At 46.7% G+C, this 16,307-nt stretch overlaps 1 protein-coding gene across 9 annotated transcripts in view; it reads left to right on the top strand.

Moving 5' to 3' along the window:
* CD99 (CD99 molecule (Xg blood group)) overlaps positions 1-16,307 on the top strand; it is a 50,937-nt gene that overhangs the window by 21,960 nt on the left and 12,670 nt on the right. For 7 of the 9 annotated variants that reach the window (XR_010132494.1, XR_010132495.1, XR_010132496.1 and 4 more), the window contains exons 2-8: positions 1,438-1,470; positions 4,624-4,671; positions 6,678-6,722; positions 7,374-7,442; positions 9,631-9,678; positions 10,320-10,370; positions 13,908-14,021. Coding sequence is in view for 5 of the 9 variants with exons in the window: in XM_019019352.3 (XP_018874897.2) it covers positions 1,438-1,470; positions 4,624-4,671; positions 6,678-6,722; positions 7,374-7,442; positions 9,631-9,678; positions 10,320-10,370; positions 13,908-14,021 (408 nt within the window). In the remaining 4 variants the exon portion in view is untranslated. The remainder of the gene's footprint in view (positions 1-1,437; positions 1,471-4,623; positions 4,672-6,677; positions 6,723-7,373; positions 7,443-9,630; positions 9,679-10,319; positions 10,371-13,907; positions 14,022-16,307) is intronic. The other 2 variants (XM_055376343.2, XM_055376344.2) reach the window with 1 other exon arrangement.

Below are 16,307 nucleotides of genomic sequence, written 5' to 3' on the forward strand. Positions count from 1 at the left end.
CACAAACACACAAATGCACACACCCACACATGCACACACAAACACACCTACACATATAAACACGTTGACACAGGCACACATGCAGCTGCACACATGCACATGAAAAACACATATACACACTACACCCGCCTACACATACACACACAAACCCACATATACATGCACCTACACACATGCACACATAACACCTACACACATGCATACAGAACCCACACATACATGCATCTATCCATAGGCACACAGAAACACACCTACACACTGCACACACCTACATATGCACACACAAACCCACATGAACATGCACTGACACATATGCACACAAAAAAACACACTACACACACAGAAACCCACAACATACACCTCCACACTTACACAAAACACGCCTACACATATGCACATACACAAACCCACGCATACATGCACCTGCCTATATGCACCCACAACACATACACGTATGCACACACAGAACCCACCTACACACCCCATACATGCACACAAAACCCACAAATACATACATGTGCACTGCAAATGCCCAAATATACATGCACACGCACACACACATACCCCTGTGACATATGCATGCACACTTCATTTATACATGCAGGAGCATAGCCTGGTCGTTTGCACCTGTTGTGGAACTGGACACACTTCCGGTGTTCACAGGGCTCCTGCGGGTTGTTCTTGGACCGCTCACCACCCACCGCCAGGTGCTTCCTGACGGTTGAGAGATGTTGTATGCCTTTGGTGCTGAGGAGTGGGGACACTGGATGTTGACGATTATCCTAACTCTTCCTCCAGTTGACCAAACAGTCCAAGTCGACTTTTCCAAATTTTCCTGAATTTGGCTTTTCTTCAGTGCACCAGAGATGGCCAGCCACGTTGAAGTAGCATTGAAATTGTTGTAATTAAAGACTGTAGAAACAGGATAGCCTATCAATAATTCAGCATGACAGTTTCCTCATTCCGTGGGATTCCATGAGATTTTTTTTTAAATGCATAATGCATGTGTCTTTCAGGGTTGTCTAGTGTTTCTACTATATTTTGGTTTGTAATTACAGGAAAGTTGCCGATAAAAAAGGGAGAATTTTGTTCCCCATGTTGTTTTCAGTACATATTCAAAATTGTTATTCATCTGTTTGAAAGGAACGGCCTGTTAAGAATAATACACAAAATGATCGTGTTTTTCCACTATTTTAATTTCTACTAAGCTTGAAGGTCATCATTTATTTAAAACCTAGGCTAACATATTCTTACTTTTAGGCATGAAGTGAATATTTAGAATGAGAAGAGAAATCACAGCACCTTGTAAATTTTTTTAAGTTGCTGTTTTAAATATCACAAAAAGTCAGAAAAATCGCATATCTTTTTTATCTCTATAATATTCAAATTTATTTTTATTTTTCTTGTTTCTAAGTTGACTCTTTTTTTCTCTCTTAGATGGTGGTTTCGATTTATCCGATGCCCTTCCTGGTGAGTATCAACATCATTTTTTAAAATCCCATCAATATTTTATGTTAACATAGTATATACAGGCATATCGCAGCCATTTCCAGCTAGGTTCTAGACCACCGCAATAACGGGAGTCATAGCAATTTTTGGCTTCCCAGTACATATAAATGTTATGTTTACTCTCAACTATAGTCTATTAAGTATGCAATAGCATTACTTCTAAAAACAGTATACTCTAATTGAAAATACCTTATTGCTAAAAATTGCAGATACAGAGACAGGAAGTGGGGCACGTGCTGTTGGAAAAAATGGTGCCGAGAGTCTGGCTTGCCACAGGGTTGCTGCAGACCTTCTGTTTGTAAAACACACAGTATTTGCAAAGCACCTTAAGACAAAGTGCGGTGAAGGGGGTCCGCCTGTATGTGTCCGCCTGCCTTATTATAAAAACTAGACTCATAGATGACGAGGAAAAGCAAGATGCCCTCGTTAAGATAAATGAACCACCCTGGTGGAATAATTCACAGTCCTGTGATGGTCAGAGGCCGAGCAAAAACTTGCCAGGTCCTTGGGGAGGGGGCTAGAGGAGGTGAGCAAATGGAGGTCCCCAGGAGAGAGGGGCATCCAGTGCTGGCATCCTCCCTCTGGAAATCGGCACCCGCTCTCTCCATGGGGCCACTCCTTCCTTTTTCTGCAGCTCTTCCTGTCTCCCGCTCCTCACCCAGAGCCCTCGGTGAAGGGCATGGGAAAAGGAATTGAAGGAATTCCGTCTTATCACTCTTATCAGCTTCTGGGTCTTGTCATCCCTTTGTATTTGTTTTCTGGGGCTGCCATAAAAAGGTGCCACCAACTGGGGGCTGAAACCACAGGGATTTATCATCTTCCAGACCTGGACAACAGAAGTCTGAGATCAAGGTGTAGACAGACCCATGCTCCCTCTAGGGGCTCTAGGGGAGGGTCCTTCCTGCCTCTTGCGGCTTCTGGGAGCTCCAGGTGTCCCTGGGCTTGTGGCCGCATCACTCCAGTCTCTGCCTCCTTCTCCATGGGGCCTCCTCCTCTGTGTCTGTGTCTCCTTTTCTTTGTCTTACAAGGATACTTGTCATTGGGTTTAGGGCCACTCTACTCCAGGGTTATCTGATCTCAAGATCCTTCTCTTAAGCACATCTGCAAAGACCCTATTTCCAAATAAAGTCTCATTACCAGGTTTTAGGCTTTAGGATGTAGACATATCTTTTGCGGGGACCACTGCTCAATCCACTGCAGTTATATCCAGTTCTTTTTGGTGGCTCTAGGGGAGGATCCTTCCTGCTTCTCCCAGCTTTTGAGGGCTCCAGGTGTCCCTGTGCTTGTGGCTGCATCACTCTAGGCTCTGCCTTTGTGAACGCTGGTCTCTTCCCTGTGTCTCCATATATCCAAATTTCCTTCCTATAAGGGCACCAGTCATTAGGACCTATCCTAATCTATTATAACCTCATCTTAACTGATTACAACTGCAAAGACCCTGTTTCCAAATAAGATCACCTATTGAGGTTTGGGGTGGGTGTGGATTTTGGAGGAATGCTTTTCAACCCAGGACAGCCCCCTTCTTTTTTTTTTTTTTTTTTTTTCGAGATGGAGTCTCTCTCTGTCACCCAGGCTGGAGTGTAGTGGCACGATCTCGGCTCACTGCAACCTCTGCCTCCCGAGTTCAAGTGATTCTCCTGCCTCTGCCTCCCGAGTAACTGGGATTACAGGCATGCACCGCCATGCCTAGCTAGTTTTTGTATTTTCAGTAGAGACGGGGTTTCATAATGTTGGTCAGGCTGGTTTCGAACTCCTGACCTTGTGATCTGCCCACCTTGGCCTCCCAAAGTGCTGGGATGACAGGCATGAGCCACTGAGCCCAGCCACCCTCTTCACTTTTTTATGTTTTAGTTTTTTTTTTTTTTCTGAGACACTGTCTCGCTGTGTTGCTCAGGTTGGAGTGCAGTGTTGGGATCTTGGCTCACTGCAGCCTTGACCGTCTGGGCTCAAGCAGTCCTCCCACCTCAGCCTGCTGAGTAGCTGGGACTACAGGCATGTGCCACCTCACCTGGTACAGTGAGCAACACGGGGTCTCACTGTGTTGCTCAGGTTGGAGTGCCACAGTGGGATCTTGTCTCACTACAGCCTTGACCATCTGGGTTCGAGCAATCCTGCCACCTCAGCCTCCCAAAGTGCTGAGGCGTGAGAGGATTGCAGACACGAGCCACTGCACCTGGCCAGCTTTTAATTTTATGTCCTGTGGTGCAGTGCACATGGTTTGAGCGGAAACAGTGCTGATGGGGATCATCTCTTTCCTGACCACCTACCCCTTCTTGGCCCTTGGGAACAACCATTCCCTGCAGTGGGAGGTGCCCTTAGTCTTACAGCCTCCACCTGATTTGCCTGATTGGCTTCCATTCTCAGAGGGGGCAGCCTAGGCAGAGGCCTGACGGAGCCAAAAGTGTGTTTCATATGAGAAATGTGAACAGCCTTTCAGCCATCAATCCGGTGTCTCTCCTTCTCATGCATAGATCTCGGGCTCTCTGAAAAGGGCAGTTTTTCTCCTAACTTTGCCATTCTCCTGCCTTCCTGGCTTATGTTTCAGTCATAGTCCCATTCAACGTCAAGAAGTGGACAAGGGCTGGGCACGGTGGCTCACGCCTGTCATCCCAGCACTTTGGGAGGACGAGGTGGGTGGATCACCTGAGGTCAGGAGTTCGAGACCAACCTGGCCAACGTGGTGAAACCCCATCTCTGCTAAAAATACAAAAAATTAGCCGGGAGTGATGGCATGCGCCTGTAAGCCCAGCTACTCGGGAGGCTGAGACAGGAGAATCGCTTGAACCCAGGAGGCAGAGGTTGTGGTGAACGGAGACCACACCATTGCACTCCAGCCTGGGTGACAGAGCAAGACTCGGTCTCAAAAAAAAAAAGAAGTGGAGAAGGGGCTCCTGGTCTCTGTGGAAACCATGGCCGGTAGCAGCCTCTGTGCCTGTCTTCTGGGCTCAAGAGTCGTCCTATAATCCTCAGCTCAGTGTGGGCTGGTGAGAAAAAACAATGCTAAAAACATTCTCCGACTGTTTCCAAGAAAATGAAACATCCTTAACCACAAAAGAGTTGACACTTGTTTTCCCAGCTGCAACTTTTACTAACTGAAATATCTTATCTCTTTAGACAATGAAAACAAGAAACCCACTGCAATCCCCAAGAAACCCGGTGCTGGTGAGAAGGGCTTCTTCCTAGTATGCAAAGAAAAAGAGCAAATCATTTTCTCGGACAGCAGGACGGGACTTAGGCAACTAGAAAGAAGAGAGAAGTGATTTGAGTGCTCCGGCTGGAGTCTGGTTAATAGTTAATACTGGAATTGTGTTATGATGTTACATTTCATGTAGTGATTCCAGTAAGAGAATGGTTGCTGATGTGAAATGTTTCGGGGCCATTTGGACAACATCTCCGTGTGCTTTTATTCTAAGGGTCTGAGTTACTCTGTCTTTAGCTTTTCTTCCCTTTTTTTTTTTTTTTTTTTTTTTTGAGATGGCGTCTCATTCTTGTCTCCCAGGCTGGAGTGCAGTGGTGTGATCTTGGCTCACTGCAACCTCCGCCTCCCGGGTTCGGTGATTCTCCTGCCTCAGATGCCTCAGTAGCTGGGACTGCAGGCACCAGCCACCACACCTGGTTAATTGTTGTATTTTTAGTCGAGACGAGGTTTCACTATGTCAGCCAGGCTGGTCTTGAACTCCTGACTTCAGGCAATATGCCTCCCAAAGTGCTGGGATTACAGCCGTGAGCCACCATGCACGGCCTGTGTCTTTAGATTTCAACTTCCTGGGAGAGAGGGCATTTGGTGCTGAGATCTCCCCCATGATGAGCAACGAGTGAACTCATCTCTCAACCTGTGGGCACACACCTCATTTGTTCTCAGTGCTGTTCTTTCTTTTTTTCCTTTTTTTTTTTGGAGATGGAGTCTCGCTCTGTCGCCCAGGCTGGAGTGCAGTGGCGCAATCTTGGCTCACTGCAAGCTCCGCCTCCCGGGTTCACACCATTCTTCTGCCTCAGCCTCCTGAGTAGCTGGGACTACAGGCACCCGCCACCACACCCAGCTAATTTTTTTGTATTTTTAGTAGAGACGGGGTTTCACCATGTTAGCCAGGGTGGTCTCGATCTCCTGACCTCGTGATCCACCCGCCTCGGCCTCCCAAAGTGCTGGGATTACAGGCATGAGCCGCCACACCTGGCCCTCAATGCTGTTCTTTCAAACAAAAGTCAGAAACGAGGTCCACGTGATGGAATTGCCCAAGGGTCAACCCCACTGGCGGATAAACAGAGTAAAAATGATGCCAAAACTTATGGCATCAGTGTCTTACAGCTAAGACACTGTCTTGTCTTAGCACTTCTGAGTTTTCTAATATAAAACATTAATAGCTCCACTTCATTATTGGGCTTCCTGTCTAGAGTGTCAGCTCATGAGCAAAGGGACCCTGTGTCCCCAGATCCTTAAACTAAGCAATCATGCAGATAGCACCAATGAGTAGGTGTTGAGCGTCTGAATTTATACTATCGTAGTCTCCTTGAGGAAGGGACTGGAAATTCCCATACGTCACTCAGGATGGCTCAGTACATGCTGTTGGGTGGCTGCCAGCAACCATTCCTCCATCTTAGTTGGGTTTTCAAAATCATTCTTCATACTAGAAGACAAGATCTGAGGCCATGGTGAACTGTCACATTAGTTGCGGAGCACATATGGGTTGGTAGAGCCACGTTTTAGACACCCTCTAGGCTAAATCTGATCACAGTCATCTGTCCCCTTCTCTTAGGGTCTACCTTCCAAAGTTGTTAGGGACCTGGGAGGAGAGGACGATGGGATGGGGAGTCAACAGGAGAAAATCATGTGCAGGCAGAATCGGAATTTCAACTTGGTCCAGGCAACACAATTCATTTATAAATTACTTTATTTCTCTCTCTCTCTCCCCACTGCCTCTTCTCTGAGAGCTTCTCTCCTAGCTTTTTCTCTGTCTCTGTCTCTCTGTTTTTTACTCTTTTTATCTGAGAGAATAGTGATGTAAAAATGGTCAGGAATGCACTTTTTCTAATGAGATCCTGGTCAAGCTGATATTCAGAAAAGTATTTAGGAATGTGGGGCCGTGGTGTGTTTTTGATCTGTTCACGAGGTCATTCCTTCCTCGTTTCTCTCTGGAATTTGGTATTAACTGCTCTTTCCCCTCTTTCAGGGGATGACTTTGACTTAGGAGATGCTGTTGTTGATGGAGAAAATGGTGAGTATTATCCTTTAATCTCTTCTGCTGCTGATCTGCTTATTATCACCCAATTATGATCATTTCAGAGAGAATTCTCCCATTTAAATGATAAAGGGAACCAGTTTTCACAGTGGAAACCTAGGGAGATAGGTGTGTTGGTTTGTTCTTGCTGTTGTCGTTGGGTTTTTCTTTACAACCGGCACGTGTGCTTTTATTTTAAAACTCTTACAGTCTTTGGAAGGACATGAGACAAATGTGCCTACCCTGGCCAGGGCTGGCTTCACCAGCATGTGACGTGTGCAGTGGCACAGGACCTCATGGCATGTTGGTTTGCCATGGGAACCATACTGGTTTACTGCTCTGTTGCCGCCATCTTGGAATACTTAAGAAAATTCGAAAAATGGGTCCCACCTTTTTATTTTGGCCCTAGAAATTCTGTAGCTGGTGTGGACACCCACTTTAATTTTTATTAAACGTAGTTGAAATTAAGAACTGTGGCTGAAAGTTGATGGGAGGAAACTGGCAGGAGACTGTGTGTGTACAGGTATCCCCACCAGGACAAAGGCCAAGGTCCAATTTCTGTTCAGGGAACCATCTGTGTGTAAACTGATGTTTCATTTTCTCTACTGCAAGGCACTTAAAATTGCAACTCTCATCTTTCACAAACAGACGACCCACGACCACCGAACCCACCCAAACCGATGCCAAATCCAAACCCCAGCCACCCTGGTTCCTCCGGTAAGAGTCTCTGACCCTGTGGGATGTCTTCACGTTGTTCAGAATTCAGCGATATTTATGTCAGCTGAGAGGAGGTGATTTCAGATGAGTGTGTGCTTACTGTTGACTGCCTGTGCAGTGTAATGCCCATGTTCATGTAATGGAAAATGTACATTTCAAAAATATATATTTAGCTTGGATTTTATTTTTAGTTTGCTTTTTTTTTTTTTGAGACAGAGTCTTGTTCTGTCACCCAGGCTGGAGTGCAGTGGTGCCATCTTGGCTCACTGCAACCTCCACCTACTGGGTTCAAGTGATTCTCCTGCATCAGCCTCCTGAGTAGCTGGAATTACAGGCACACAGTGCCATGCCTGGCTAATTTTTGTATTTTTAGTAGAGACAGGGTTTTGCCATGTTGGCCAGGCTGGTCTCGAACTCCTGACCTCAAGTGATCCACCCACCTTGGCCTCCCAAAAGTGCTGGGATGACAGGTGTGAGCCACTGTGCCTGGACTAGTTTGCTACTTTTATTTCCAAGTTCCATCTTATGGAACTTCTAAAAAATTGCATACAAGAATTTAAATGTAGACTTGATAAAGAGAAAAGTATTGGCATACCCATTCCTTGTGGAGAAGCTAGTGTGTTTTAAATCTTTCTGCCCTTAAATATTTAAGTCAGTTTTTCTGACATATCACAACATTTTCAGCGTAATTCGAATAGCACCAGTTTTTTTTTTTAGCTGAATGGTTGTCGAAAGTTTATATGTTTAGGGTTTTTTGTTTACATATTTAATTTTTAACACAGAAGAATATTAATGATGTCCATATCTTGTTGACATTTTGATGGCTATTTGTGCTAGTATTTTATATATCTTTTTTTTTTCTTTTTTGAGACAGGGTCTCACTCTGTTGTCCAGGCTAGAGTACAGTGGTGTGATCGTATTAAATATAAGAGCATACCACAGCCTCCAACTCCTGGGCTAGAGAGATCCCCCTGCCTCAGCCTTTCAAGTAGCTGGGGCTACAGGCACACAGCATCGTGACCAGTTGGTTTTTTCATTTTTTGTAGAGATGGGGTCTCAGTATGTTGCCCAGGCTGGTCTGAAACTCCTGGCCTCAAGCAGTCCTCTTGCCTCAGCATCCCAAATCTCTGAGATTACAGGCACGAGTCACCTCACCCAGCCTATATATTAATCTAAATGAAATAAATTTTAAATAAAGTTCCAAGTCTTTTGTTTGTACTGCATTGTAACATTACTTTTTGCTTACTGATAGTCCATGAACATTTTTTCATGTCATGTAATCATTTCTATCGTATGAATTTTACTGATAATCGTGTACTATTACATACTACATATATAATTATATACTTCCTTTAACTAATCCCTAATTCTGAAAATGTTATGTTTCTTCTGGCATTTTAGAATTATGAATTAACAAAGCAAATCTGAGTCAACTCCATGCACTATTTTTATTCCTTTGAAGACATTTCTAGCATTCAAATAGTTTAGATCGACGTATATGAGTACTTTCATAGCTTTTGACCTGGGTGTTAATTTGCTGCAGAATTTTACCAATTTATTTTGATGCCAGGGGTGTGTGCAAATGTCCCTGTCTTCACACCATCTCCAATATTAGTTATCACCTAGGAAACCTTTGCAAATAGTGTGAAATTTTCTATCAACTTTCTCCTGGTTTCATGACTTTACTTTTAAAATTAAAAAAAAAAAACCTGCATCAACTGGCCGTGGATACTTCTTATTTTGTGTATTGTATGCTTTGCCTTTTATTCTTATATTCTGATATGACATTATTGATTTATAAGCCTTCTTCATTTATTTACAGACATAAATATTGCCAGCATGCAATATTATGCTCACGTTTTTCCACTTTATTTATGGTTTTTTGTTTTGTTTTGTTTTGAGACTGAGTTTAGATCTTCTTGCCCAGGCTGGAGTGCAGTGGTGCCATCTTGGCTCACTGCAACCTCTACCTCCAGGGTTCAAGTGATTCTCCTGTCTCAGCCTCCCGAGTAGCTGGGATTACATGTGCCCGTCACCACACCCGGCTAATTTTTATATTCTTAGTGGAGATGGGGTTTCACCATGTTGATGAACAGGCCGGTTTTCATGAGTTTTTCCTTTATTCTAAGACATGAAGACCCTTGGAGGAGTTCCAGGTTGACAGGTGATGCTGTATTTTCTTTCCTAGGTAGCTTTTCAGATGCTGACCTTGCGGATGGCATTTCAGGTGGAGAAGGTACAGTTATCTTGTTTTCTGTCTCTTTTCTCTCTCCATCGCATGATGCCCACCTGCTCTGTAGAATAGCACTACAGGGTCTAAACTGTCAGCTCTCTGTGAACTCACAGTGAAATGTTCAGCCATCTCTGTGGGAACTCTGCCTGTTTGCTGAGGCTTCAAGGATGTGGGAAGTAAAGGCTGCCCCGTAGAGGTTCGGTCCTCGGAGAAGAGTTCAGGGCCCAGGCAGCTGTCCCACTTTTCTGAGGGACAGGGCGTGATGAATGGGCCCTTGTCACCACCTCCTCACCCATCCGTTCACCTGTGTGTTCTTGCAAATAGCTAGTGTTGTTTCAGCTTCATTTTAGTAGGCTGTTTTCTGTAATTTAAGGAATGTGAATATTAAAGCCCTGAGAATAGTGATAATGCCTGGGAGTGTGGGTTCTCAGAGTACCCCTAGAGTGTAGCAGGCAGCACCCCAGCTCTGTGGCTGTGTCACATGCACCCTTAGAGTGTAATAGGCAGGACCCCAGCTCTGTAGCTGGGTAACATGTACCCCCGTAGAGTATAAGAAGCAGGACCCCAGCCTCTTCACGGTCCTGGCTGTGAATTTTTCCTTGACCCCAAATCTTCCCATTGCAGACGTTGTTTTTGTCTTGCAGGAAAAGGAGGCAGTGATGGTGGAGGCAGCCACAGGAAAGAAGGGGAAGAGGGTAGGTGCACCTGGCTTCTGTCTTCTTGTCTCTCCCACATGGTGTTGAGAAGGGGAAGCAGAATGTCTGAGAGCTGGCGAACTGCACTGGCATTGGCCTCCTAAAGCTACTGGCAGGAGGCACTGTGCCAGGGTGTTCTGTGCCAAGTGCTCCCAAGTGATGTAGCTGCAGAGGTCCCCCCAGCAAACCAACCCTGCTCCAGGTGCCCACGTGACGCGGATTTTATGTTTGGTCACCTGCCCACGATGCCCTGGCTGGCGACCTGACCCCTACATCACGCTTCACCTTGTCCTTGTGTTTACAAAAGCTCCTACACTCACCCTAACGATCAGAGGCTTGTGATGCAGTATCCTCGGTTGCGCTTGGCCCTTGAGAACGTCAGTAACCAGGTGGGAGGTGGGAATGTGGATCGCTTCCACCCTGGCTGTAACAGGCATTGTGTTCTCCATGGAAGTGCCGGTGATGTATCTCCTGTCTCCTTTTTCATAACCTTTTCCCTTAGATGGGACAAGAAAATAATGACAGACAGAATTCCTTTTAAAACTGTAAAGAAAACAAAATGAGGTAAGAAAGAGAAAGAGAGAAGTAGGGAGGAAGAAAAAAGGGAAGGAGGGAAGGAAAGAAGGAAGGAGGGATGGAGAGAAGGAAGGAAGGAGGGAAGAAGGGAAGGAAGGAAGGGAGGGAAGGAGGGAGGGAAGAAAGGAAAAGAGAGGGAGGGAAAAGAGGGAGGGAAGGAAGGAAAAGAAGGAGGGAGGGAAAAAAGGAAGGAAGGGAGGAGGAAGGAAGGGAGGGAGGAAGGAAGGAAGGAAAAGAGGAAGGGAGGGAGGGAAAAAAGGAAGGAGGAAGGAAGGAAAGAAGGAAGGGAGGAAGGAAGGACAAGAAAGACGGAGGGAGGGAAAAGAAGGAAGGGAGGAGGGAGGAAAGGAAGGAAAGGAAGGGAAGGAAGGAAGAGGAAGGAAGGGAGTGAAGGGAAAGAGGGAGGGAGGGAAGGAAGGAAGGCAGGAGGAAGGAAGGAAGGGGAAGGGAGGAAAGGAAGGAAGGAAAGGAGAAAGGGAAACAGAAGAAAAGGAGGAAAGGAAGGAAAGAGAGAAGGAGAGAGGAGAGGCAGGAGAGAGGGAGGGGCGAGGACAATACCTTCGTATTTTAGTATCTCTCAATTCTCAGGGACTTTGCTTCTAGCAAAATGCCTGGTTTTAAGCAACTTCTTTGGCAGAAGAGATACTAATTTGGCCAAAGATTTTAACACCCGTTTGCCATTTTAATCACTGATAAAATGTGGATTCTTAAAATATGCAACGAATGTTTGTGGAAAAAGAGAAGTGGGTAGTCTACCCTTGTTTTAGGTATTTATTATTTTTATGGGCACAGTTCTTGAACTCTAGGCTTTCTTTGAAGAGGTAGTAATCTGTAGCCCTCACCTAGGACTACAAGGTCATTTTTTTAAAAATAGCTAAGAAAACACATGTCTGGCATGTTTATCTCAGGCCAACGTTCTTGGCCTTCTAGAGAGTTAATGTCTACTATGTCACTTCATCAGGGAGGGGTAGTTAAGCTTGAAAAATCTTTCTATGACATGACTGTGTCCTGCACATATTACAAACTGGCCGAGTGAACACACCACCCGCAGGCCATGTTTGGAGCCAGTGTTTTTGCTGAAAGTCAGACGATTCTCCTTCCCCGTCATGGAGGGCGGAGAAGGTTCTATCTGGAGAAGGGTCCTCTGAAGCTCACATCTGGCGTTTGGAATGAATAATCTCTTCAATGGCCAGGCGCGCTGGCTCATGCCTGTCATCCCAGAACTTTGGGAGGCTGAGGCAGGAGGATTGCTTGAGGCCAAGAGTTCGAAACCAGCCTGGCCAACATGGTGAAACCCCTTTTCTACAAAAAATACAAAAATTAGGCCAGGTGTGGTGGCTCACACCTGTAATCCTAGCACTTCGGGAGGCCAAGGTGGGTGGATCACTTGAGGTCAGGAGTTCGAGACCAGCCTGGCCAAGATGGTGAAACCCCATCTCTATGAGAAATACAAAAATTAGCTGGGCGTGTGGCATGCACCTGTAGTCCTAGCTACTCAGGAGGCACAAGAATTGCTTGAACCCGGGAAGCAGAGGCTGCAGTGAGCTGAACTCGTGCCACTGCACTCCAGCCTGGGTGACAAAGTAAGACTGCATTTCAAAAAAAAAAAAAAAAAAACTAGCCAGGGGTGGTGGCACACACCTGTAATCCCAGCTACTTGGGAGGCTGAGGCAGGAGAATAGCTTGAACCCGGGACGCAGAGGTTGCAGTGAGCCGAGATCGCACCACTGCACTCCAGCCTGGGCAACAGAGCAAGACTCTGTCTCCCGGCCAAAAAAAAAGAATTATTGCTGGAATAACATAAAAAAAAAAAAAGGCTGAGTGTGGTGGCTCATGCGTGTAATCCCAGCATTTTGGGAGGCCTAGGCAGCAGGCAGGTTGCTTTAGGCTGGGAGTTGGAGATCAGACTGGGCAACACAGCAAGACCCCAATTCTATAAAACCACAGTAATTAACCAGGCATGGTGGTGCACACCTGTAGTCCCAGCTACTCGGAAGGCTGAAGTGGGAGGATCTCATGAGCCCAGGAGCTCGAGATTGCAGTGAGCTGTGATTACATCATTGCACTCCAGCCTGTTTGACAGAGCAAGAACCCATCTCAAAATAATACACAATAATAATAATTAATTAAATAGAGATAGATTTAAAATGTTTGCATTGAAACCCAAAGCTATCTTCAAGGGGTGAAAAAGGAGCATTCTAACGATACAAAACGCATTGGCAAATGCCCCAAGCATTGCAGGTCTTTGCTTCTTTATCTTCTGCCCCTGCCTGGGCTCTTTCCTCCTGGTTTGATGTCCAGCTCTCTCTTTCTTTTTTGTTTTGTTTTGTTTTGAGATGGTGAATTGCTCTGTCGCCCAGGCTGGAGTGCAGCGGCACAATCTCGGCTCACTGCAACCTCTGCCTCCCGGGTTCAAGTGATTCTCTGGACTCAGCCTCCTGAGTAGCTGGGATTAAAGGCACCCACCCTTACTCCCGGCTAATTTTTGTATTTTTCATAGAGACGGGTTTTACCGTGTTGACCAGGCTGGTCTCAAACTCCTGACCTCAGGCGATCCACCTGCCTCGGCCTCCCAAAGTGCTGGGATTACAGGCGTGAGCCACCACGCCCAGCCCCAGCTCTCTTTCCATCTGTCTTCGTCTTTTTTTGTCTCTGCCTTGGTTCTGCTGAGCTTCTGCCCGTACCTCGCTGGCCTCTCTTCATGTCTCTTTTCTCCTGCTCCACTCCCTCCATGGTCCGACCAGGTCTGCCCAGCACGTGCAATGGGAGATTGTGCCTTGCTTTGCCTTCCTGTGTATCATTCTCGGCATGCTTCCTTTGCAAATCGGTCAGCTCAGGCGTCTGAGATGTTCTGAGGATCTTGGCGCTCTCAGACTGACTGTCTCTGCCAGCCACTGCCCCCTGGGATCTTCTCTGCACCGTGCGTGTCTCAATCACGATGCTGTGTGCTTCCTCCTGCAGCCGACGCCCCAGGCGTGATCCCCGGGATTGTGGGGGCTGTCGTGGTCGCCGTGGCTGGAGCCATCTCTAGCTTCATTGCTTACCAGAAAAAGAAGCTATGCTTCAAAGAAAATGGTGAGTCTCGCTCCGCCGGTGCCTCTCCTTCATGCGTTGCTGATTGGAAAACTGTGCTTTCTTTAAAAGGCAGAAACCAAACTCGGGCTGGCTTGAAACAGGTGCACGATGGCTGATGGTTCGTGAAACTGCTAAAACTCTGGAATCGAACCTTCTGGCTTTGATTTCAGGGCTGTTCTGCCTTGTGTTTTGTTGTGTGAAAGTTTACAAGTTCCCCACTGCTGCAGCGCTTGGGTTGTTTACGTCTACCAAGTGGGAAATGGTTGGTACATATGCCGCGGAATTGTTGCTGGGGTTAGAGACAGTCCTGCAGGAAAGCCGCTACAAGTTACCCTGCAGAGAGCAAAGGTGGAAGACACTTAGCTCTGATCATTCCTGCCCTGTTATTTACAACCGATGTCATCATCAGGAGGAGAGCCGTGACCAGGGGGCCGCCACGGTCCTTTCTCCACCCAGGAGAGTTAAGTTAAAACCCGGCACAAGGCCGGACATGGTGGCTCACACCTGTAATCCCAGCACTTTGGGAGGCCGAGACGGGCAGATCACAAGGTCAGGAGGAGATCGAGACCATCCTGGGTAACATGGTGAAACCCCGTCTCTACTAAAAATACAAAAAATTAGCCGGGCGTGGTGGCGGGCGTCTGTAGTCCCAGCTACTCGGAAGGCTGAGGCAGGAGAATGGTGTGAACCTGGGAGGCAGAGCTTGCAGTGAGCTGAGATCATGTGACTGCACTCCAGCCTGGGCAACAGAGTGAGACTCCGTCTCAAAAAACAAAACAAAACAAAAACCAGCACAGCGGATTCCCTTTCTGTTAGTACCAAAAACCCACAGGCACGCAGGACCTGGGAAGTTTCTTGGGTCGGGACTAAAATTTACAGGGGAATTAGGAGGAAGACATACTCACCATTGCAATCCTCCTAGGTCAGTCGGCAGGCTCTTTGGGACCTTGTATTCAAAAGTCCCTAAATCATTTAGGATCCGCCGTGAAGCTGGGAAGTAAACCCTGCTATTTGGAACACAGCTAACGTGCATGCATCACTGGGCACTTACATTTAGCTCTTGCCTTCCCTCTTGCATGACCAAGCATTGTGGTTTGCAGGAATCCCATCGACCGGGAACAGCTACTCTTATTTTTTATTTCTTGAGACAGAGTTTCGCTCTGTTGCCCAGGCTGGAGTGCAGTGGCGCGATCTCAGCTCACTGCAATCTCCACCCCACAGGTTCAAGTGATTCTCCTGCCTCAGCCTCCTGAGTAGCTGGGATTATAGGCACCCGCCACCACGCCCGGCTAATTTCTGTATTTTTAGTAGAGATGGGGTCTCACCATGTTGGCCAGGCTGGTCTCCAACTCCTCACCTCAAGTGATCCACCCGCCTCGGCCTCCCAAAGTCTTGGGATTATAGGCGTGAGGCACCACACCCGGCCAACAGCTACTGTTTTATGGAGGAGCCCCTGGGGTCCCTCACGCCTCTGGGTGTCTGAACTTCTCACCCTACTTAGATCTTAAGTCCTTATTCATTCTTGGTCACTGATGTCATTCACCCAAAGCACTGCCTCCTGAAGATTTTAGAGGGATTCCTAGAACATTTGAATAGATGCTGGTGTGGACAAAGTTAGACTGTAGGGGTGGAGTTTCCCCGTAATCTCCCATCATTCCAGCATTTGACATCCACAAACATTATTTAGAGCGTGAAATGGAGAGTCCTAAACAGCTTTCGGATCTCAAGGCTTTAAATGAGCTGCTCGTGTTTATTTCCCCGTTCTTGCTGTGGGGTTTTGGGCAGTGCGTGGAAGACAATTGCCTCCTACCTGGTGGGCAGACTAGTGGGAAATGGTGTTTGGTTGTTTCTTTTTTTTTTTTTTTTTTTTTTTGAGATGGAGTCTCACTCTGTCACCCAGGCTGGAATGCAATGGCTCCATCTTGGCTCACTGCAAGCTCCACCTCCCGGGTTCTCCTGCCTCAGCCTCCCGAGTAGCTGGGATTACAGATGTGCACCACCACGCACAGCTAATTTTTGTTTTTTTAGTAGAGATGGAGTTTCGTCATGTTGGTCAGGCTGGTCTCGAACTCCTGACCTTGGATGATCCGCCCGCCTTGACCTCCCAAAGTGTTGGGATTGCAGGCATGAGCCACCATGCCCAGCTGGTGTTTGGTTGATTGAATGGCAGTTTTGAGCGGGACCCAAATGGACAGATGACCACATTCAAGGAGATGCCTATAAGAGACGTACAATTAGAATCACGTTGGAAAAAAGCAAACAGCAAAACATTCTTCTCCCCTCTTG

This window comes from Gorilla gorilla, chromosome X (assembly GCF_029281585.2).
Source record: "Gorilla gorilla gorilla isolate KB3781 chromosome X, NHGRI_mGorGor1-v2.1_pri, whole genome shotgun sequence".
Taxonomy (NCBI): domain Eukaryota; kingdom Metazoa; phylum Chordata; class Mammalia; order Primates; family Hominidae; genus Gorilla; species Gorilla gorilla.